The sequence below is a fragment of the Phoca vitulina genome, unplaced genomic scaffold (genome assembly GCF_004348235.1).
Source record: "Phoca vitulina isolate PV1807 unplaced genomic scaffold, GSC_HSeal_1.0 scaffold6, whole genome shotgun sequence".
Classification (NCBI taxonomy): domain Eukaryota; kingdom Metazoa; phylum Chordata; class Mammalia; order Carnivora; family Phocidae; genus Phoca; species Phoca vitulina.
The window spans coordinates 12,425,634-12,450,158 of NW_022589709.1; the positions used below are offsets into that span (position 1 = coordinate 12,425,634).

The 24,525-nt window shown below is 41.8% G+C and overlaps 1 protein-coding gene across 15 annotated transcripts in view; it reads left to right on the top strand.

The window, feature by feature from the left end:
- The window catches only part of TENM2 (teneurin transmembrane protein 2), a 1,203,413-nt gene that overhangs the window by 1,027,046 nt on the left and 151,842 nt on the right, over positions 1 to 24,525 (top strand). For all 15 annotated transcript variants that reach the window (XM_032403433.1, XM_032403432.1, XM_032403428.1 and 12 more), the window contains one exon: positions 5,324 to 5,425. In XM_032403433.1, coding sequence (XP_032259324.1) covers positions 5,324 to 5,425 — 102 coding nt within the window. The remainder of the gene's footprint in view (positions 1 to 5,323; positions 5,426 to 24,525) is intronic.

Below are 24,525 nucleotides of genomic sequence, written 5' to 3' on the forward strand. Positions count from 1 at the left end.
AAAAAAAAAAAAAAAAAAAAAAAAAAAAAAAAAAAAACATAAAAATAAATCAAGAAAAGGTTATAGACATAAGGAAAATAAAATCATATCTTTGTTCCCAAGTAGGTAAATCTTAAAATGCTTTAATTAAACACTTGTCATTTTTGGCATGTTTTAGCCCTGCTTTTTATTAGCTATCAAAGGAGAAGCTATGGTTTTATTCAAAATTTCCTCTTATATTTGCATATAAACCCCCAAAAGGGCCATTAGTTTGAGAGGATTTTATGAAGTTTTCTAAAGCAAACCTTAAGAATGTTAACAATCACATAAGCTACAGATACTTTCATTAAATTTATGTTGTCATTAGGTTTTTATCCTGATGAGGATAACAGATCCTGGGTGGAATGTCCGTGAGTTTGGGCAGAGTGTTAGACGCATTTCACAGAGGAATCCACTGAGGCTCAGAAAACTCAGTTCCACCAGGTCCCAGGATGAGGGCATGGTAGAAATGGATCAGCTCTGGGCCTTCGTGCATGTCATCCCCACGGTGTTGAGTTGTGGATCTCAAGGTACACCGTAGGAGCAGTGTCATGAGGAGAGACCTGGTGAGAGAGGATCAAATCCCAGCTCTTCTGGCCCACATCCTAACTGGGAAAGTCACTTACCTCCTGCAACCTCAGTTTCCTTTGTGAAAAGGACCATGTCCCTGATGGGAAGGATGACATGACTTTACATACACATCATGTCTGCAGTGGAGCTGGTCGTCACAAAATGAGAGCGGATGGTTGTTTAGGAGCACATCTTGGACACCTGTTTTTCTACTGACCACATTCTCAGAACTTCGTGACTGGCCTCATGGATTTCTCTGAGGGGTTCCTTGATTCTTGAAAGATCTAGGGAAGCCAACCTAAAATTCAGGGGGCAGATTTTATCAGTGGCCACAACTTCCAAATAGTATAAAATCAGGATTTGGTATTGACCATAGCATTACAGTTAAACCTTATTCCCTCTGCTAAGGAAAACTTGGTCCTATCAGGACTAGCCAAATGCTCTAAGGCACGGGTTGGCACACTGTAGCCCATGGGCTAGGTCTGGCCCTCTGCCTGTTTTTATAAATAAAGTTTTTCTGGGGCACAGCCATGTTCATCTGTCGACATATCGCCTATGGCAGCTAAAACAACAGAGCTGAATAGTTGCAACAGAGACAGCTTGGCCGACAAAACCTAAATATTTACTTTCTGTCCCTTTACAGAAAAAAGTTTCCCAACCCCCACTCTAAACTAATGTCATAAACTTTGTATCATGGAAGCCACTGGAAAACATCTTCCATAGGTAGAGAAAATTCCCAGAATCAGATTATGTACCCATGGGGGAAAGAAAGCAAAAGGGATTAAAAACCAGCTCACAAAAGGAAAAAAAGAAGTTTGAGATGTTGAGATTAAAAGCAGTCTTTAGTTTAAGAACATGATAAGAAATGACATCCTTTTTGTCACCTTGTATTTAAGCTGAAAATGCTTAGCACATACATAAGAGCACACGCCATAATCAGCAGCTGGCTTGGTTGGAGTCTACAGGGATTCGGTGAAATGGTTAATAACACAACAATAACCACCACACATTTATGGAGCACTGACAATGGGCCAGCCTCTGGATTAGGCCCTCTGTGGGGAATAGGCCGGCAAACCCATAGAATAGTTATATGAAGTAAGTACTCCCAAAATTCTATTTTCTAGTTGAGAAGCCAAGACTGAGAGAAGTTAAACAACTTGCCCAAGGTCACACACGGTAATTGGAGGGTGGAGTCAGCATCCAAACTCTCCAGAGAACTGTGCTCTTAACCACTGGATTGCTTTGGATTCCGGCCAAATAAATGCCTTTTCCCCAGCACAGCAAGTTTTCTGGGGGCCAGGTTATCTAATAATGGCTTCTGCCCTCCATCTCCTTTATCCACATAGACACAGATGTTGTGGTAGTGATATGCCCTTCCCCCAGGCCATTACCCTCGTTCGCTTGTCAGAGATGGGAATAGCAATTCTCCCCAGAGGATTTCTCTCGTCTGGACTGTAGCTCAAAGAGAAAGTCAAAAGTAATCGGCCTAATAATTGAGCAGACATCTTGATAGAGCAATGATAGTAATTGGCCTGAAATGCAGGGAAAAGAACAGTGTTTTATTTGGTTCAGAGGTTCTCCCACACATATCTATTATCAGAACGTTCTCCATCAAGAGCAGCCAGGAGCGCCGAAAGCCCCTTTGATAGGAAACAGAAGGAAAAATGTTAGACGGGTGTCAACCAGCGATCACACTAAATATACCTTTGACTCAGGGAAGTCTTTTGATGTGTTTTGGAGAGAAGCAGCCTGCTTTCAGAAATGAGTTTCATCTCAGGGGACAACAGAGGGGCATACTTGAAGCAACAGTGCAGATTTAGTGGAGGCCGCCCTCCGCCTGTGTAAAAACCCCATTTCCTGGGCTTCCTCTCAGCACCTGCCATTGTTTCCTCAAGAAAACCTAAACCAGGCTGACGGAAAGGAAAACTGATAATATTGCCACCGTGATATGTCTTCGAGGATTGCAGAAGGGGGACCAGAAGGGTGGGCTCCTTTTAGAGCTCAGCTGGGCCACGTGTAGAAAATGTAGAAATGCTGAGAGAATGCAATGAAAAATACTCTTCAGTTTTTGCTTATTTTGGATTCTCCTACCCTCCTGCATACACACGCGCACACACACTCTCTGACAACAGTTTACCAAGGGCCTGCTGTGTAACAAGCATTGAGAATACCTCAGGGAATGATGCAGATCTGGTCTATTCCCCATGGAGCCTGATGGGGGGAGGACAGACACATGAAAAGGCAACTGCGGGAATTACAGGAACGTAGAGAAAGGGGTCAAAACCCTTCTTAATTGAGGGAAGGTGGGGAAGGAAGATGCTCAGGAGCTAAATATTTTCTAAACTGACATTGAAGGATAAATACCTCAACTGAAGGGCAAGAGAGGCCTTCCAGCCCCACAAAGAGCCCGTGCAAAGAGCTCAGTCCTTTTCCATGAGATTCTGGTGAGCAAAGAGCTCCCTCGACCTCTGCTGCTTTATCTCCGAAGATGTTAGGTTTGGGAACAGGGAGCTTTGAGTTCAGAGATGTCAGTTTCCACCAAACCATCCCCAGACCTAGATGCTGGTCTAGAGAGAAGCAATCTCTACCTCACTGTAGGGGTGACTTCTTAAAATGCAAGCTGGACAGTGCTGTTTCTATGTTGAAAACTATTTGTTCCCATTGGTTGCAGAAGAAATATATATTATATCAGCGTGTATTGTCCATGACAGTGAAAATTCTCTGAGATCAGAGACCTTGCCTGGACACCTCGCACTCACCAACGCCTACTATAGTGCCTTGCATATAATAGGTTTCTAGTTAATAAAGTGAGCCATACATCAGGAACTGTGACAGCTCTGAGAGCTCACCCTAATTGTAACCTAACATGTTAGCCTGCTAAAATTTCATAGATATTATCAGAAAACATGAGACTCCTGGGTCAGAGACAAGGGCCTTTATTACTCAGAGCAATGCAATATCCAGATACTAGTAAATGTTCCAGTCCCCCAAGCCCCAGTTCCCACAGGGCAATATCAACAGGGTCAGCTTGTACCTGCACATGCAGTAGATTGCATTACAGAAAAGAAATCCTGGGTTTAGTGCACCTGAGTCTCTCAGAATGGGCAGTGAGTCTGCTTGTTCTTTGCTCTAGAGGAAGATACTGTCCTTATTACACTGGCGAGTAAGTAAACCTGTCCTTTGCTCTGGAGACAGACACCGTATCTGTCTTCCAAGGTGGTTCACTATGCAGACAACCTTGAAAAGATAGTCCAGAACTAAGGCAGTCGGTGCCTCAGCTAACAAGACATTGAGAAACATGAATGGAGGATTGGAGACATGGAGAATTGTCTCCCAAAACCATGTGAAATTGCTGACTTTTGGTCTGCCCAAGCAACTGTTTGGTGATTGAACCTAAAGCTTCTTGAATGAATGAATGCATTATGAGTAGATAGAAATCGGTAGCCACTTGGATGTTTCTCAGCCCACATATAGAGCCAACCTCAAGGAATTTCAGTCTGAAGTGTTAATTGATAAACATTAAAGAAATTGGCCTGATGGAGTCTATGGTCTTTTATCTGATTTTAAAGAAGCAAATACACTCATTGAGTTCTCCTCAGAGTACCAGAAACCAACTACCCCTTGGTTCTGGAAGAAGAGAGCCGAGAAAGGAAACATTGTAGAAAGAAAGCATTATGCAAGGCTTGGTTTTTCAGTCCAAAGTGGGAGTAAATGGGAAATTTCACCACTCTCAGGTTACTCCATTAGGAGCCATCTGACTCTATAGTCTTTCATGCAGCATCACCAAGTCAATGACCCCAACTCCCCAAGGGCTTTGTAAAGGTCACAGCCTAGGCAGAGTGGCTTGCGTTTTTCTTTTCATCATCTTAGTAATTTGGAACCTGAAATTCTAAATGTGTTTATTTTAATTTAAAGCAAAAAAATTAGGATAATAATAATTTTAAAAGAATATGCCTGTGTCTGTGTAGACCCAAATCAACATGAAAAAGTCCCTAAATGATCGCTTTGAAGTGATGACTTGAGAGTACACAGAGAAAGGTAAATCATGTAATAGGATGGCTATGCTGGTTAGAACAAATGGGAACTAATTGATTTTCATGAAAAATAAGATGTAAAAAAAGGTAAACATAAAAGGACTTTTGTACAAGCTAAAACCTACTACTTAATGCACCCCAAATCGTGCCTCCATTGGCCAGTCTTACACATTTGGATTTTTCTTTCCGTAAAGCAAGAATTTTTTTCTACTCTACAAACCTGAGATCAGGAACATCCACTGTCGTTTGGAGACTCATCCCCTGTACCCAAGGCTAAAGGCTGATATCCCACATGTCAAACCAAATCTCAGACTGAGAGTCAGATATTGGAGGGGCTTGGCAGGGAGGGGCCGGCATTCATGATGTTTTAAACTTGTCAACATTCGGACATGGGAAATTTCAGATTTAAAAGCCAAACAAGTCATTTCTTTTGAAAAAGCAGAAGTTGCAGCAGTACTAAACCCTGCATCTCTGCCTGGGTGCTCGTCAAATAGAGAACGGTGGTTACTTCCTCACGTTATCCAAGTTGCACTGGTCCCCTTAACTCCCCAGGCCCTCCGCTCACTCACGCTCCTGCCAGTCCCCTGTGGGTCTTGGAGGTTTACTCCCACTGCTCTTCAGAAATGGCAGGCAGTTGATGATGAAATTGCTTCATCAGCAGGCAGAAGAAAAGGTAGTTGCTGAGTTTCTCTCTTTTTCAGATTCAGTGCAGGACTGTCCACGTAACTGCCACGGGAATGGTGAATGTGTGTCCGGACTGTGTCACTGCTTCCCAGGATTTCTAGGAGCAGACTGTGCTAAAGGTACTTGCCACAACTTCCAGGCTATGGCTGGAAAACAAAACCTAGGCTTCTTGGCGGGGGGGGAGGGGGGAGCGAGCGAGGGTGCACCAAAGCAGCCTCCCCCCAAAATTCCACTGGGACAACTTGTAAACTCATGCATGCTAGAAGGCCTAACCCTTGAGCAAAGAGCCGTCTTTAATATATGACAAGTGGCCAATATACCTATAGGAGCATGGAGGTTATCCTTGGCACCGAGGTGTGCTGAGAAGAAAGATTTGCTAAAAATGAGATGGTTGGATTTCCTGTAAAAGCAAAAGTGAATTACCATCACTCCTTTCTTATAATCATTAAATTCTATGTAATGGAAGATTAAGCATCTCAGGGTTAGTAAATTTCATTCATTCTGGCCAGCTACACTCTTAATCTAGGAAGCGCTATTTATCTTGGTGGAATCGGTTTTAAATTGTATTATTAATTTATCTACACTCCTTTGCATAGAATTGCTGGGGCCCTGGGATTCTTGGGGGAAAGGTAATATAAGAGAAAATGACTCTCACAAGAACAGGGACTTAGGGGCTGCATATCTAGCTTGCAAGAGACCTTGAGCATAACCTTCAAGGGGGTCTATCAGAGGCAAGCGTAGTGGAGAACAGAGCTTCTCACACTTTTTAGATACACTGTGCACACACATACACACGCACGTGTATGTTCTAGGTAAATACAACTATAAAATTAAAATTAAACTTTCACAAAACTATACTTCTCTTTACTCCATAATTCTTTTTCTATTCTACTCTATTTCATTAAAAAAAAAAAAAAAAAAAAACAGTGAAAACCAACTACCCTGATTCCTCACCCACCAGGAGGTCACACCCCAGTCTGAGAAGCAGTGAGGGAGAGGTTCAGGGCCCTTGCTGAGGAGCCAGACATTCCTGTGTTGAACCCCAGCTCTGCCACTTGAGGGTCTGTGTGACCTTGAGCGAAGGAGCTAACATGTCTGAGTCTCTGTTTCCTCTTCTGGAAAAGTTGGGGGTTCCTTCGCACATTCATTGTGAGGATGAGATGAGGTAAACACACCCAAAGCTCTTAGCAGAACATGTTGTGATCCCTCAAAGGGTTCATATTTACCATTTTTATTTTGTATATGACATCATATTTATTTACATATTTATATAATATTTTTATGTGCTCGCCTTTAAAAGACCATCCTGTTTTGATGCTCTGAGAGGCAATTATTAATAAAGCTACTCTGTAAATGCTGAATAGTGCCACCCCTTTTTCCCATGCTCACCACAGTTGCTGGGGAAAACTGTATTTCAGATATTCACAGTATTTCAAAGATGGGTGATCCCCAACTTTCGGAGTGCAGACTGCTGAGGGAATGGGACTTCCTCGTGCATGAAGTTCTGGATTTGGTTGTGCGTGTATGCGTGCATGAGACTAATTCCTAAATGACGCCACCTACCGACATATCCTCTATCACGAAATAATGCAAACGTTTTGGTAAACTCATCAGATACAAAAGGAAAAGAGAGCTAAGGGCCACCAGACTGTCACCTCTGCACACTCTCCGCACACTCTAATGGCATGTGGACACCTGATCGAGTAGACCATGGAGGCTGGAGCTCCTACCCTTGAGTGCTTTGCTCAGTCAGGCTCTGAGGCATCGTGACGGGGGGCAGGTGGATGACACAGTGCATCCCTGTGCTGAGCACCGTTCCTGGTGAATGCTATAAAGGAGGGAAAACCTCAATATCGTTTGAATGGCCTTTCTTGCGTTATCTAATTTTCCTAGGAGCGAAGGCATTAATGATAGGAAGGACGGAATGGTCCTTTCGCATGTGGCTGCAAATGGGCTGAACCCGCCACTGCATGGCCTGTGAGCTGTAAATGTATATTAACACTGACACACATCGATGTATTATTAATCCTAAAAACCATGTGTGCTCTGGCAGCACATCCAGTTACTGGCCTTTCAGCCCTAAGTGCCTCAGCCATTTAAGAACTCCTCGCTCTAAATCCATTTGCAGATGGGCGTCCATTCTGCATTATGGATCTGTAATGGCGTGTGCATTTAGCTGCTTAAAAGGACTCTCGGTGTGTGTTTTGCATTCACCACCTGTACTGTGGCTGGGTGCACGCTCCAAGTGTGCATTAGCCATGGTATATAATTGATCCTTACGAAACAAATATTGAGCGGCTGTTAAGAGTAGTTACTCCTGCATACTCAGGAGCTGTTCCTGAAATCAGCCTTTGAACTTGTATATTTTAATTTAGCTCTTGATGCCTACAGTGAACAAAATTGAAGTATTTAAAGAATAAAATTGTTTTCTCCTTGTCTCCCTATTTATTCCTGGAAAATTTGCCTTAAGAGTGTTAGAAGTACGCTGCCTCTGTGCCCTAAAGATACTTCTTCCTTAGTATTTTTGAAATGGACGCAGTTTAAGCTCTTTCATTAACAACAATATTGGGAAATATTCCAAGCCTTTCTTTCCTGAACTCTTTCGTGTACCGCCTTTATGATTTTTGCCAAATTCATGGGCCACCTATATTATTAATTACCGAACATATTTCTTTAAGTCAACTCACTATGTTTGGTTTTTTTTAAGATTTTATTTATTATTTATTTGACGGAGAGAGCATGCGCACGAGCTAACACAAGCAGGGGGGAGAGGCAGAGGGAGAGGGAGAAGCAGGCTCCCCGCTGAGCAGGGAGCCTGACCTGGGGCCCAATCCCAGGACCCTGGGGCCATGACCGGAGCTGAAGGCAGATGCTTAATGGACTGAGCCACCCAGGCGCCCCTCACTATGTTTACACAGATAAATTTCTTCTAAAAGGAAGAATGTCAAAATCCAAAATTTTTTAAAAAGAGAAAACTTATCAATTGCAATAAGTAGGAGATGTTAGTGCCACCTTTGACCTATCAAGAGAGGAATATTTTCACAGTCATGAGCATTCAAGCCAAGTCAGCTTCTCACACACTTTTTCACATCAAGAATCCCAAAAGTGGACCTGAGCCCATGTGCACCAGCCTGGCTTCGAGAGAGACTCAAGCCTTGAACATCTCATTTTCTAAATATTTGCTCCTGAGAGTAACAAAAATCGCTAACTACACCTGTGTGATGAAGTGAGCAACCAGAAAAAATAGGCACACAGATTTAACGGTGCGAGCGTCAAGTGAGTAAATGTAATGATTAGCACCTGAGTACCTTGTGAGTTAAGCCTCCACTTTAGATTGTTTTTAAATAACAACTAATAGTTATTAAGTATTAAACATCTACCAGGCATTGCAGGAAGTACTTAAAACATACCATCTTATCCTTTCTCATATCAATAATATGAAATAAATCCTATTTTAACTACCCCCACCATGTTTTAAGGTTTTTTTATATTGAAATCCTTTCACACTTGTAGACAGGTTGCAAAAATAGCACATAGAGCTCCCGTACAGAATTCTCCTAATGTCAGCATTTTAAATTATCATGGTTCAGTCACTGAAACGAGGAAATTAACACTGAAGCAATGCTCTTGACTAATTTACAGACTTTTGTTTTTTTCCAATTTGCCCCTTTTTTTTTTCTGGTCCAGACCCCACATTGTATTTAGTTGTCATGTCTCCTTTGTCCCCTCCAATCTATGAAGGGTCCTCAGTCTTTTCCTTGTGTTTCATGACCTCAATCATTTTGAAGAGTACTGGTCAGGCGTTTTTTAGTATGTCCCTTGATGCGGGTTTGTCTGATGTTTTCTCGAGATGAGGCTGATGTTGTACATTTTTAGCAAGATGCCGTGCCCTCGTCAGTGAATCGTATCAAAGACGCACCTCTGGTTTTTAATCAGAAAAAAATTAGAATGTGGTTACGTGTGAGTGTGCGTGTGTGTGTGTACGTGTGTGTGTACCTTCCCACCAGAGCTGTGAGGCTCTACCCCATTGGTCCTGCACAGTTTGTCAGTGGCTATGACAGACTGCCACTCACAAACAGCTTATGAGCCCACGAAGCTCCGAAGTGTGCGCAGGAGGTAAGTGGAGCCGACAGTGTGAGGCGATCATGCTCGCAAGCGCAGAGGAGAGACATCTGGCCCTGAGTCTCCTGCCACGCAGACCGGCACATGCCATCTCCCAGCTGTGGCCCATGATCACTTCTCTTCTTTCTTGATAAAAGCCTTAGGAGGGCCCAAGTCCCAAGTCCTCGCTCAACACAAACTCCCGTTTGCTGTGTTCCCCCCTGACGGCTGTGCCCAGGATGCCTCCAGTCCTGCCAGAGGAGAGATTTGCCATTAGCAAGCGGAATTCCCATCACATCCGAGCAAGCAGCTATGTGTCCAAGTGACAGAAATACGGATTTACTCTCTTGACCTCACACTGCGCCTCCCGTGCCCTCAGATGTGCGGTGCAGACAGCGGCTCCTTGTCTTCTTAGAAACCTGCCAGTCTGCATCCGGCATCTGAAGACAGCCTTGCAGTGAATGGAGGAATCCGTCAGCATGAATTTGCAGAGCATTCATTCCACAGCCCCCACCGAGCTGGGGTCCTGAGGGGCTCAGAAGTCAAAATGGAACTGACCCTCACATCAAAAGAATGTGTAAGGGTTCTAACACATTGTTCCAAGTCAGTTGAGGGGACAGAACTCACTCGTGCATCCAACAAAGGCTTATTATGTGCTTGCTATGAGTCAGGTACTGCACTAAGCGCCAGAAATACAACGATGAGCAAGCATGCCAGGGCCCTGCCTTCTGAGAGCTTCCAGTTGGCTGGATGCACAGGATCAGCGAGTGGGAAGTGCACATGTTAAGCCTTAAATGAGTGATGTGGACTTTGAATGGCATAGACATTATTTCTTTGAAGATTTTATTTATTTATTTGAGAGAGCGAGCGAGCGTGTGTAAGGGCAATTTGAAATGACAGCCCCTGCCACTCACAGCTGTCAGGGGAGGCCCAGAAATGCCCCCACCACGGGAACATAAAGCCTTCTCTCTGGCGGTTGGTCTCAGTTCCTACCCAGCTTCTGTGGAGGCTTGAGAAAAGAGAACAGGCATCTTGCCATTTTTCTCCTGTTCACTGGCAAATGTCCCCACTACCCAGTCCCTCCTGGGGTTCCAACACTCGAGTCAAACTCATCCTCATCCTCATCCTCATCCGTCAGTGCTGACATTTATTGTGTTCCTACTCCGCACCAACCACTGTACTAAGCAACCGCATAGTTATCTCATTTAACCATCGGTAGCCCTATTTTACGTATGGCTACTATATCCCCTTTTACAGATGAGGAAAATGAAGCACCAAGAGGTTAGATAACTTGCTGAAGGTCACTCGGCTAGCAAGTGGTATTGTTGGGATTCAAACCAGGCAGTCTGGCCCAGGCTCTTAATACTCGACCATGAAATTCGCCTTGAGAGATGTGAGGCATGAGGAAGATGCGCTTTGCAAGCAGTTTGTGTGGTGGTTGCACACTAGGATTTGGGTTTGAACCCAAGAAAGCTTTATAGGAGAGGAGACTGGAGTTTACTAAGTAGAAAGTGGCTGAGCCTGCGTTCCAATCAAAGTCCATCTGACTTAGGAGCCTGCTGCTCAAGCCACTCTCCTCCCAGCTCCCAGAGATATTCCATCACCTCCCTCATCACGTCATTTGCCAAGTTCTGTTTCATCAACCTCCACCATGCTTTGCTCTGTTTCTCCTCTCTACCTTCCCAGTCACTGCCCTGTGCATGTGCCCACCGGCCTCTCTGATGGCATTCCGCCTTTCCACAACCTCCAGCATTTGTACTACTCTCTTCAAACACCTTCAGGAGCCAGGTGCCTCCCACAGTGGCTACCAAACTTTGGTTTGCAGACATTCATGTGAGGAAATTGTTACAAATGCATATTCCCAGGCTCGTCCCCCCCCCATGCCAGCCAATTCTGAATCCATAGGACTGGGCTGGGGCTCAGCATGTGCATTTTTAACAAACCTCCCAGGGGGCTCTGATGCAGGTTGCCAAGGACCATATTCTGAGAATAAAGAACATTCTTAAAGTGACATTCAAGGTCTTTCATGATTTAAGCTCCTTTTGCACTATTATCTCCTACTAATGCCCATACACCATAAAGCGTCATAGCCCTGCTTCTTCCTCTTGGCTCATGCAGCTTCTTCAGCTGGAATGTTCTCATCAATCCCAACCTTTCCTATCAAACTGCTGCTCACAGGTCCCCACCTCCCTGAAACACCCCTAGACAGGACCCTGCAGTCACACACGGCTTGGCAACATCTTGGCAGTGACCCTTCCTTCATGCTGTCCCTCGGTTTCTCCTGCTAGATCACAAGTTTCTAGCCGTCCTCTTTATCACACCTCCTCGCACCCAGTTTGGTACCCAGGAAGCAGTGTGTGGTCTCTAAATGTTCGGTGACTTGCATTTAGGGGATAAGACTTGTAAAGATGAAAACATTGCCAGAAAATGTGCAAGAACCAAATGAGTGCTAGAGAACAGGGTTCTAATTTATCAGATTAATCATGCAGTGATGAATCAGCCAACTTTGAGGCACAAATTTAAATGAAGGCAAGGAGGGAGGGAAGGAAGAGGAGGAATGAAAAAAGAAAGAAAAAAAAGAGAGTTGACATTGATCCCGCATTTTATATACATTATCTCAGAAGAGCACAGTGATTAAAAACAAAAGCAAGAATTTGAATTTGCTAGGATTGAAGCCGTGCTCCTCCAGTTAGCTGGACCCATTTTTAGGGGTCAAAGATAACCTCCATGAGCCTTGGTTTTCTCATCTGTAAAATGGAGGCAAACAATAATACTACCTGTCACATTGCTGTGAGGACTAAAAAGTAAATTCATGTCAAGTGTGTAGAACCGTGCTTGGCATGTATCAAATGCTCCATAAATATTAGCTAGTATTTGTCTTCATGAGTCTTTGAAATCACTGTTATTATCCTTATTTTACAGGAGAAACAGAAACTTAAGGAAAGTAAGCTACTTGCCCAAGGTCACATAGCAGGGCCAGATTTTGAGGCCGTGTCTGGCTGACTCTTGGCCTTATAGCCCTAATGGCCACACAGTTTAGAGGCTTCGTAGGAAGATCCCCCAAAAGGGGGGCAGCGACAACTCCCAAAGCCCACATGGGCAGCTCAGGCTGTCTGACTGTCCTAGCTGGGCACTGCCTCGTAACCTGCTTTCCCCGTTAGTCGTTCCCCTTAGCGGACTTCTGCATTCAGGAAAGGAATGACAAGCCCCTTATCCCCTCCCTGTTGGTGGAGGGGTCCTCCCCACCGCCCCAGAAACACCTCCCACAGAACTTTCTGGGCACAGAAGCCCCCTCCTCCTTCTTCAGCTGGCCTCACCTGTCAGTGAAAGACACTCGGGCCACACCGGTCCTCCCCGGAACAAGCACGGATGCACCCTGTGTGTTGTTCCTTCAAACACTCTGTCTTGCACACCTGTCTCCCTCCGCTCCCCCCCAGCTCCCCTGACAATCTCCATTAATGCACAAGGGGCAGGGGCCATGGTGGCTGCCACAGCACATCGTGGTTTGATGGCTGAATCCCACCTCTCCTTCCTCCCACCCCTGACCTGAGAAAATGTACAGGAATTCCTTGGCAGCAAGGGCCCAGGACAGGGGGCTTAAAGTAGATGCACTTGGAAAACACTTTGTACAAAGGGACTGAGGCACTATGCCAAGGGTTTTATATGATTATCTCATTTCATCTCTACAACATAACGATAACGTCGTTATCGTCCCCATTTCACAGCTAAGGAAACTGAGGCTCAGAGAAGGTAAGGCACTTGCCCAGGTACGGCATTAGAACCATACTCATCAGAATCACATGTTAATACACAACTTGCTGGGCTCCTGCCAGAGTTTCTGATTCAGTTAGTAAGTAGGTCTGGGGTACTAGCCTCAGCTTGGGGAGCTTGTTAAATATCCAAACCCTCAGGCCTGATGAATCAGAATCATCTGATTCCAGCCCTTCTGAATCAGAATCTGCATTCTTATGGGATCCCCAGAAGACTCTTGTGCCATTCAAGTCTGAGTCTAGATAACATTGCCCTTGAACTCTGCTGAGACACCCCAAAGAGAGTTGTGACCAGAAGCAGCAACATCACTTTGACCCCCACCCCAGCTCCCTGGCTCATGCAGGAGGAGGAGGCCCACCTCCAGCATGTAGAAGTTGCATTCCCCATTATGTAGTGGCCTCCTGTGAGTCCATGCCCACAGCCTCCAAAACTGGCTATTCATGTTTCCCGTGCTTACTGTATTACCAAACAAATCACTTCTCGGGGCTTAAATCAGTCAGCCCTCCCCCCAAGTTAAATTGCTTTGGAGACTAAAAAGGTTTTTCTTTTTTTCCCTTTGTGACTAGATAAGTTGCCAAGCGGCCTTAGGAAGCAGAGTGCCTAGCTAACCCTGGGGGAACTTGCTGTCGACATGATGCACAGAGTAGGAGAAGTAGTAGGGTTTTAGGAAAACCTTCTGTATTAGTAAATAAACCAGTGTTAAGAGAGGAAGTCGGCTGGGATGGGTGACATGAAAGAGGGTGCTTTACCCTTACCTGTCCCTTTATAATGGGATGAGTCAGAATAATTTTCTCCTAATAAAAATAATAAAATTCATTTATAGATTTCTTATTATTTGCCAGGCACTGTACATAGCACTTTATAGACATTATCTCGTTTCACCCTCTTAAAAACACAATGAGGTAGGTACTCCTGAATTCTTGTCCCATTTTAAAGATAAGGAAATCAAGGCTAAAAATAGCATCTGTCACACAGCAAGTAAAAATGAAGGGAAATTCAGGCTATGTCTGGCACTGCTCTACCAGCTGGGGAGACAGCAGTAAATAAATAGACCCTCTAGGTCTTCTGGAATCTTCCGTGCTTGTAGATAACAAGACAATGATAATTTGCAGACACGTCTCATTGCTTGAACTGCAATAAGTGAAAAGCTACTTCATTTCTGGACTTGAGCTGCAGAAAGGTTTACTGTGTACTGTGAAGAACTTAAATATTCATTATGTAATTAATGTTGTTCAGTCACACACACACACACAAACTTAGACGTTTCTTAAGAACAGCTTAAGCACTTACCGATTGAGAACTTTTATAACTCTCAAAATGGAGGCATCCCCATATCTCTACAGGTATTTTAAATGAATTGAATTAATCATAGGCTTAAAAGTCTCTTGCGATCTTCGTTAACTTCCCTGGGTTTAATTAAAACATCTGTGCACTTTTAATTTATCGATTCATCCAACTCATATGTCATGTTTTTAACACACCCCAGCATGCTCTGCATCATTTTTAACCCGATTTCCACTTAACTAAAGCAATTAAATTCACCCCGGATTAATTAAAGCATCCATACTTTCGTGCTTAAGTCAGCGTGTGCGTCTTTCCCCACATGGCTCCTGAATGTCAGAGATCTGACACACCTGATGAGTTTTTTGTCCTTCTGGAAATTCTTCCCTGAATCGCTTTCTTGCTTATTAATGTGCCATTTGACAGAACAGGAACGAGGAAGTTGGTGCACCTGAACTTTGGCCCTCTGAGGCAAAGACTCTGCCCCTGTCTGTCAGAAGTGCCCTCTGCTTTCTTCTTCTCTTCATGGGGTTCCTGCCGGATCTTGCCCCCACTGAGACCAACTAGCATTGGAATGTTCCAGGCAGGAAGTGGGGGTTGCTCTTTGGGTCAGAGGTGACCATCGTGATCAGAATGGCTGGTGATCTTTGCATTTGTACTTTTATAATTGTTCCTAACTTTTATTTTCCAACCTCCTCACTCTTCCTACACAAAGAGCCCTTTATCGCCCTGCCCATTTACTAGGGAGGGAAAACTGAGGCATGGAGGTCAACAGGCTTCTCGGTTGGGCACAGTGAGCCAGGGAGCTATCCAGACAGTGACAAATTATCCCCAGCCCCAGAGAGCTAGTTTACACTTCGGCCCCCACCAGCTGTGTTTGACAGAGCCCATTTCCCCTCAGCCATGGCAGTCTTGGTGGTTATCAGTCTTTTGAATGTTTTTTTTTCCCCCAATCTAATAAGCCAAGGATTATTTCTCATTATTTTATCTATACCTAATTAATTGCTAGTGAAGCTGTGTACCTTCTCATACTTTTATTGGCAGTTTACATCTCTATTTATATGTTCTTTGCCCGGGTTTTCATTCATTCGTCACTTTTTACTGATTTGTAAGAGCTTTTTATGTATTTCAAATAGCAAACTTTATTCTGTAAAATGTGTTAAAAATATTTCTTCCTGAGGTTGCTCATCCCTTAATTTTGTTTAGGGCATTCTTTATAGTATAGAAGATTTAAATCAAATGTAATCAAACCCGATCTTCTTTTCCTTCTCAATCTCTAGAATTTGTCTTCCTTACATATCCTCCTCCCAAGAAAATAAAATTAGTCTTCACTATTTTTTCTAATGCTTTTGTAGCTTTTTTTTTCTATTTAGATCTTTAATCTGTGTGGAATTTTTTTTTCAGTTTTACTGAGAAATAATTAACATACAGCACTGTATAAGTTTAAGGCATACAGCATGATGGTTTGATTTATGTAGATTGTGAAATGATTACCATAGTAGATTCAGCTACCATTCATCTCCTCATATAGATGTCTTTCTCATAAAAAGAAAAGAAAGATAACACAGGAAAAAGTTTCTCTCCTTGTGATGAGAACTCTTAGAATTTTACTCTCTTCACTACCGTCCTATATATCATACAGCAGTGCTAGCTACAGTCCTCATGCTGTACATTATAGCCCCAGTACTTATTTGTCTTATAACTGAAACTTTTGACCACCTTCCTCCAATCCACCCCCCCACGTCTGGTAACCACAAGTCTGATGATCTCTTTTTCCATGAGTTTGGTCTGTTGTTGTGCTGTCTTTCAGATTCCACATGTAGGTGAGATGGTACAGTTTCGTCTTTCTCCATCTGACATTTCACTTAGCATAGTGCCTTCAAGTTCCATCCATATTGTTGCAAATAGTAGGATGTCCTCATTTTTGATGGTTGAATAATATTCCGTTGTGTATATACACCATAACTTCTTTATTTGTTTACCCATCATGAACATTTAGATCGTTTCCATGTCTTAGCGGTTATTAACAATGCTCCTATGAATATGGGGGTGCAAATATCTTTTTGAGTTAGTGGTTTTGTTCACTTTGAGTATATTCCCAGGAGTGGAACTGCTGTTCATGGTGGTTCTATTTTTTGAGGATCCTTATACTCCTCTCCTTAGGATCTATACCGATTTACAATCCCACCAACAGTGCACACATGTTCCCTTTTCTCCACATCTATGTCAGCATATGTTAGCTCTTTTAATGATGGCCATTCTTAGAGACGTGAGGTGATATCTCATTGTGGCTTTAATTTTCATTTCCCTTAAGGGCTAGTGATGTTGAGCATCTTTTCATGTACCCATTGGTGTATCTTTTTTGAAGGAATGCCTATTCAGGTCCTTTGCCCATTTTTAAATTGGGTTATTTGCTTTTGTTTTTGTTTGTTTTTGCTATTGAGTTGTATGACTTCCTTATATGTTTTGGATATTAACCCCTTACCAGATACATGGGGTTTGCAAATATTTTTTTTTTCCTATTCTGAGGGTTGTCTTTCACAGTGTTGATGGTTTTCTTTTGCTGTGGAGAAGCTTTTTAGTTTGAAGTAGTCCACTTGTTTCTTCTTATTTCGTTGCTTGTGCTTTAGGTGTCATATCCAAAAAAATCATTAGCAAGATCCATGTTAAGGAGCTTTGTTCCTATGTTTTCTCCTAGGGGTTTCATAGATTCAGGTCTTACATTTAAGTCTTTAATCTATTTTGAATTAATTTTTGTGGGTGATGTAAGAGAGGGGTCCAGTTTCATTCTTTTGCATGTGAATATCCAATTTTCCCAGCTCCATTTTATTGAAGAAACCACCTTTTCTCCAGTAATTGCCCTTGGCTCCCTTGCCAAATATTAGTTGGCCATATACGATTGGGTTTATTTTAGGACTCTACAATTCTTTCTATTGACCTATGTGTCTGCTTTTATGCCAGGACCATCCTGTTTTGATGACTATATCTTTATAGTATAGCTTGAAACCAAAAAGTATGATATCTCCTGCTTTGTTCTTTCTCAGGATCTCTTTTTCTATTTGTGGTCTTTTGTGAACCAAAATGCCATTGGAATTTTGATAAAAACTGCATTGAATCTATAGATGACTTTTGGTAATACTGATGTTTTAACAATATTAATTTTTCCAATCCATAAGTACAGGATACCTTTCTATTTATTTGTGTCTTCTTTGATTTCTTTCATCAGTGTCTTGTAGCTTTCAGAATAGAGATCTTTCTCCTCCTTAGTTAAATTTATTCCTAAGTATTTTATTGTTTTTGATGCTATTGTAAATGGCATTAGTTTCTTTCTTTTTCAAAAAAATTGTTGTTAGTGTATAGAAATACTACTGATTTTTGTATGTTAATTTTGTATCCTGCAATTTTATGGAATTCTTCAATTAGATCTAAGTTTTCTGGTTGAGTGTTTTAAGGTTTTTCTCTGTATAAAATCATGTCATCTGCAAATAGAGACAATTTTACTTCTTCCTTTCCAATTCCAGTGCCTTTTATTTCTTTTTCTTGCCTGATTGTTCTTGCTAGTACTTCTAATACTTTGTTGGATAGGAGTAATGAGAGTGAACACCCTTGTTTTGTTCCTGATCTTAGAGGAAAAGCTTTCAACATTTCACCATTGACTATGATGTTAGCTATGGGCTCATCATATGTGGCCTTTATTATGTTGAGATATGTTCCTTCTTTGCCTAATTTGTTAAGAGTTATCATGAATGGATGATAATTTTGTCAAATGCTTTTTTCTGTGTCTATTGATGTGGTATTATTTTGGTTCCTTTTATTAATGTAATGTGTCACATTAATTGGTTGATGTATGTGAACCATCTTTGCATCCCAGGGATAAATCCCACTTGATCATGGTGAATGATCCTTTTAATGTACTGCTAAATTCAGTTTGCTAGTATGTTGGTGAGAGTTTTGCATCTATATTTATTAGGGATACTGACCTGTAGTGTTCTTTTCTGGTAGGATTATTTTCTGGTTTGGGTATCAGACAATGCTAGCCTATAAAATGTATTCTCAGCCCCCTTGCCTGGTGGGAAGATGAGGGGCCACTCCAGGCTACTCTGAGTTTCCCAAACAGGATCTCCAGTTGGAATTTTTTGGAAGAGTTTGAGAAAGATTGGTGTTAATTCTTCTTTAAATGTTTGGTAAAATTCACCAATGAAGCCATCTGGTTCTGGGCTTTTCTTCATTGGGAGATTTTTTTTTATTACTAATTCAGTCTCCTTACTGGTAATTTGTTTATTTCTAAGAATTTTTCCATCTCTTCTAGGTTGTCCAGTTTGTTGGTGAATAATTGTTCATAGTAGCCTTTTCTGATCCTTTGTATTTCTGTGTTATCAGTTGTAATGTCTCCTTTTTCATTCTTCAATTTGTTGATTTGGATCCTTTTTTTTTTCCCTTGGTTAGTCTAGCTAAGGGTTTGTCAATTTTGTTTATCTTATCAAAGAACCAACTCTTAATTTTGTTAATCTTTCCTATTGTTTTTCTGTTCTCTATTTTATTTATTTCTGCTCTAATCCTTACAATTTCTTTTCTTCTGTTAACTTTGGGCTTAGTTTTTTTATTTTCTAGTTCCTTAAGGCATAGAGTTATGTTGATTATTGGGGCTCTTTTTGCTTCTTTATGTAGGCATTTATTGCTGTAAATTTCCCACTTAGAACTGCTTTTGCTGCATCCCATAAGTTCCAGTATGTTTTATTTCTATATTCATTTGTCTCAAGAAATCTTTTTCCCCTTTAATTTCTTCTTTGATCAATTGTTTGTTCAGGAAGATGTTGTTTAATTTCCATGTGTTTGTGAATTTTCCAGTTTTCCCCTTGCTCTTGATTTCTAGTTTCATGCCACTGTGGTTTGGGAGGTTCTTGGTATAATTTTAATCTTCTTGATTTTTTCTAAGACTTGTTTTGTGGCCTCACATATGGTCTATCCTAGAAAATGTTTTATGTGTTCTTCAGAAGAACATATATGCTGCTGTTGTTGAACAGAAGCTTCTGTATATGTCTATTAGGTCTATTTGATCATAGTGTTGCTCAAATCAGCTATTTCCTTATCGATTCTCTGTCTGGATGATCTACCCATTGTTGAGAATGGGGTATTAAAGTCCCCAACTATTATTGTATTACTGTTTATTTCTCCTTTTAGCTCTGTTAGTTTTCGCTTTATATATTTAGGTGCTCCAATGTCGGGCACATAAATACTTACAATTGTTTTTCTCTTACTGATGTATTGACCCCTTTATATAATGACTTCCCTTGTTTCTTTTTATCATTTTTAAAGTCTCTTTTGTCTGATATAAGTGTAGCTACTCTGCCTTTTGTTGTTGTTGTAACCTTTTACTTGAAATGTCTTTTTTTCCATCCCTTCACTCTCTGTATCTTTGAGGCTAACACAAGTCTCTTAGGTAGCATGTTGTTGGATCTTGTCTTTTTATCCATTCAGCCACTCTTCGTGTTTTGACTGGAGATTTTAATCATTTACATTTAAAATAATTATTGACAAGTAAACACTATTGCCATTTTGTTAATTGTTTTCTGGTTGTTCTGTAGATCCATTGTTCCTTATTTCTTATCCTGCTATCTTTTTTGTGTGTTTTGTTGTCTTTTGACATCAGTATATTTAGATTTATTTCTTGTATTCTTTTGTGTAATTACTAGAAGATTTTCTCTTGTGGTTACCGTGGAATTTACATAAAATATTTTAAACTTATGACACCATCTTTTAAACTATTAACAACTTAATTTTAATAAATTCATTATTTTACACTTTTCCCACTCACATTTTAGATTATTGCTATTACAGCTTACATGTTTTTTATATTGCATAACTTAGAACTAGAGCTAGAGTTATAAGTTAGTTGTGCACCACTATTACCATATTGCAGAATCTAACTATATATTTACCATTACCAGTGAGATTTACACTACCTTTTTATGTTTTTATAATGTTAATTAGCATTCTTTCACTTCCACTCACAAAACTCCTTTAGCATTTCTTGTAATGCAGGTCTGGTGGTCATGAACTCCCTCAGCTTTTGTTTATTTGGGTAGGTCTTTATTCCTCCATTGTTTCTGAAGAACAGCTTCACCAGGTATAGAAATCTTGGTTGACAGTTTTATTTGATGTTCAGAATATGTCATCCCATTTTCTCCTGGCCTGAAAAGTTTCTATGGAAACATTAGTTGATTGTCCTATGGGTATTCCCTTGTATATAATTTCAATTTTTCTCTTGCTGCTCTTAAAATTCTTTCTTTGTCTTTGACTTTTGACAATTTAATTAATGTGTCACAGTGTAGCCCTATTTGAGTTCAGCCTATTTTTGGTTCTTTCAGTCCCATGGATCTGGATGTCCATTTCTCTCCCTAGGTTTGGGAAGTTTTCAGCTATTATTGCTTTAAGTATAGTTTCTGTTCTCTGTTTCTCACCTTCTGGAATTCCCATAATGTGAATATTGTTTCTTTTCATTGTGTCCTATAATTCCTATAGGCTTTCTTCACTCTTTCATTCTTTTCTTTTTGCTCCATTGACTGGGTGATTTCCAATGTTCTATCCTCCAGCTCATACATTCTTTCTTCTGCATGGTCAAGTCTCTACTTTTGAAACTCTCTATTGAATTCTCAGTTCGGTTATTGTATTTTTCAACTCGAGGAATTTTTTTGATGGTTTTTATTTCCTTGCCAAACTTCTCATTTTGCTTATACAACATTTTCCTACTTTCACTTAGTTGTGTTTTCTTATAGTTCACTGAACTTCCTTAAGAGGATTATTTTGAATTCTTTGTCTGACAGTTCATATGTCTCCATTTCTTAGGGTCAGTTATTGGAATTTTATAGTTTCCTTCAGTAGTGTCATATTTACCTGATTCTTTTGTGGTCCTTGATTCTTTATGTTAATATTTGCCCATTTGAGTAATGGGACTCTTCTTCCAGATTTTACAGGTTTGCTTTGGAAAATACAGCTCCTCAACAGTCAGCTCATTTTGGCTTTCTGGGTGTGTCTAGTGGTAATGTTCTTGGGCAGGTGGGGCCTGCTATTATGGTCTGTTTGGGGGCAAGGCAACTGTTTGAGCCCTAAGGACAAGGCTGAGAACAGTTGAATATGACTGCTGGCTTGGTTCTCTACCCAAGTGAAGCTATAGGATAGGCTCCATGGTTTCCTGGATTCTCTGGTCAGGCTTAATAAATAGTCAGGACCAGGTATTATAGTCAGTAATGGACAGACTATGAATTAGTCAGGGCAGCAGGCCAAGACCCAAGGTTTGTACAGTTCATTGTTTGGGAGTTCAAATCAGGCCAGGGTATTCACTGAATTCTCTAGTCATATGAGGCCACTCATTTTGCTCTACAAACAAAGGAAACCACAGGCTATGCTCTCTGTTTAAATGCCACTGTATGTAGGGTTGTTGAATGGGCTATGTAGCTTCCTATGTGCTCTGGTCAGGTTCCTTGGTCAGACAGGCTGAAGGTTGTACTCAGCAATGAGCAGGGCTACAAATTAGATTCCCTGCCAGGGCACTGTGAGGGAAGATGCTCTAAAACCAGTAAAACTCTTTGTTGTCTTAACGCATGCTGACTTGTACTCCAAGTTCCAGGACCAAACAGGTCTACTGGCTTTGCTCTGCAAACTGCTGGCTCTGCCTGCCCTACTCTCAGCTCTAGCACCATTGGGCCGTGCAGCTTTCACAGTTCTTTTGCCAGCCCTGGCATATAGGGCCAAAAGTCACACTCCACAGTGTGTGGCGCTATGTCTCGGCCCCCTTGCCTGGGTGGGAGGGGGAAGGACTACTCCAGGCTACTTTTGATATCCAAACAGACTCTCCGGGTGGGAGGGCCTGAGAGCTACCTTCAGCCTTGGCTATGAATTAATCCCTCTACCTGTGCATAGCACAGAAACCCTCCATGCCTTGTACTAGCTTTGCTTTGGGGGCAGTCAGCTCTTCCTGTCTGCCTCTTAACTCAAGCACCATTGGGCTACACTGCTTCCAGGAGTTGTCAGCAGCCCTTCTGGTCAGATGGGGCTGGAAGACTCTCTCCCTACAGTGGGTAGGGCTATGATTCAGCTCCTTGCTTGGGTATGGGCAAACTAGGTTCTAGAGCCCACAAAACTCCTCTTTTAAAGATCCAAATCAGGGGCACCTGGGTGGCTCAGTCATTAAGCGTCTGCCTTCAGCTCAGGTCATGATCCCAGGGCCCTGGGATTGAGCCCCGCATCGGGCTCCCTGCTCAGCGGGAAGCCTGCTTCTCCCTCTCCTTCTGCCTCTGCTTGTGTTCCCTCTCTCGCTGTGTTTCTCTCTATCAAATAAAATCTTTAAAAATAAATAAATAAATGAAGATCCAAATCAGGCAGGTCTGCATCCCACCAAGTCCCCTGATCAGAGTACACCCCCACCTTTGTTCTGTAGGTGAGCAAAACTGCTGGTTGGGATACCCTTTGGGCCCTGCAGATATGAACTTGGTCTGCCAGGATCCATCCCCATGCTCTCTTGCAGTCAGACTCCCAGTAGTTGGGATTCCCCTGCAATCCCGAGTGGTTGGTATTCCCCTGCAACCCCCTGCAGTTCCCCTGAGATCAGAGTCAGGGCTCCCACATAGCAACCCACAATGGTGGGGTATGGGGCTGGTTGTTCCCCCAGGGTTCTTTTTTCCCATTGGAGGAGCTGAAGGCTCAGGGAAATGTCTCCACGTAGTGCTGTCCTGGCATGGGGGAGAGACAATGCAGTCAAATGTAGCCATTTATTTTACCTCTGACTGCAATCTGTCTTTGAGCTGCAGAAGGGTCTTCAGCCTCACCCCCATGTTCTAGGATTTTCTCAGTGGTATCTTGTTCATGAATAGTTGTTAGTTGTTCTTCCTGTGAAAGAGAACAAAGTCAAGGAAGTGTCACCATCTTGGTGACATCACTCTGGAATTTATTTTTGAATACATGTTCAGTAGATGTTAAGCTTTATTGTCTACCAAATATATTGCCATTTGCAGGGACCTAGCGAGAAGTGAAACCTATCTTTCCTAACACATTATGCTCAGCACCAAGCTAATTCCACAATCAGGAAAGACATTGGGACACCAGTTTTGGTATTAAAGACACTGAACTTTGCTTGCTTTGCTTTTGTAACCCAAATATTGTAATCCTCAATTGCTTCAGGAGAATCAAGGCATCCTTATTTCTACATCACTTTTTTCCTACCACCTAACCCAGCTACTAGCACATATTAGGTTATTCATAAATATTTATTGAATAACTGGGAAGTAAGGCCACCAATTGTTAGTGCTATTTTGACAATTTACCCAGATTACTAGGTTCAAGTATTCTCAAGTCTCTTTTCCACAGAGCCTTTCAATCATATTTCAAATAATTTTTAAAAGGCACAATATCTGAAATTCCCTCTGTACATCTAGCCCTGCCTATAAATGACTTGGCAAGATGCAGATATTTTCCCTCCGCCTTATGATTCAGCCTTTTCAACATCTTTACATTTTCTCTAGGTATTTCCTCTACCGCAAGCTTCAAGTAGATGGGACTTGTTTTACTTAAAACAGCAGACCCGGGTGGCTTGTCCTGTTACTTCCCACTGAGTAAATAACATTGATAATTCATTTCATCCCTCACAGAGAACTTTGGGAGAGGGAAAAAAAAAAAAAGCTCCAGTTTGATCATTAAAATGAGTTTTACACCATTTAGGTGAATCTAAATTGTGTCTCTCTTTTTTTTTCTTTTTTGTCATCAGTCTGTTAACTTGTCAGTTGTTAGTGGCGATGGTAATTTATTTTCCTTCTGCGTGAGTCTTAGAGCTTCCATTTACTAGATTTAGTAAAACAAGAATAGTCACTTTATACAAACATTTTAATTAATTTTAAATAGTAGCTTGAATGCAGTGTGCTGCTCCTGTAAGCCTTAGAAAGAGGAGAGAGAGAGGCAGGGACATAAAACACGCCACATGTGATTCCAGAACCACCTCCCACCCACAACCAGAGAAGATTAGGGGAAGAAGATGAGCTCTTTCCATTAGTATTATTTGAAAATCTTATGGGGG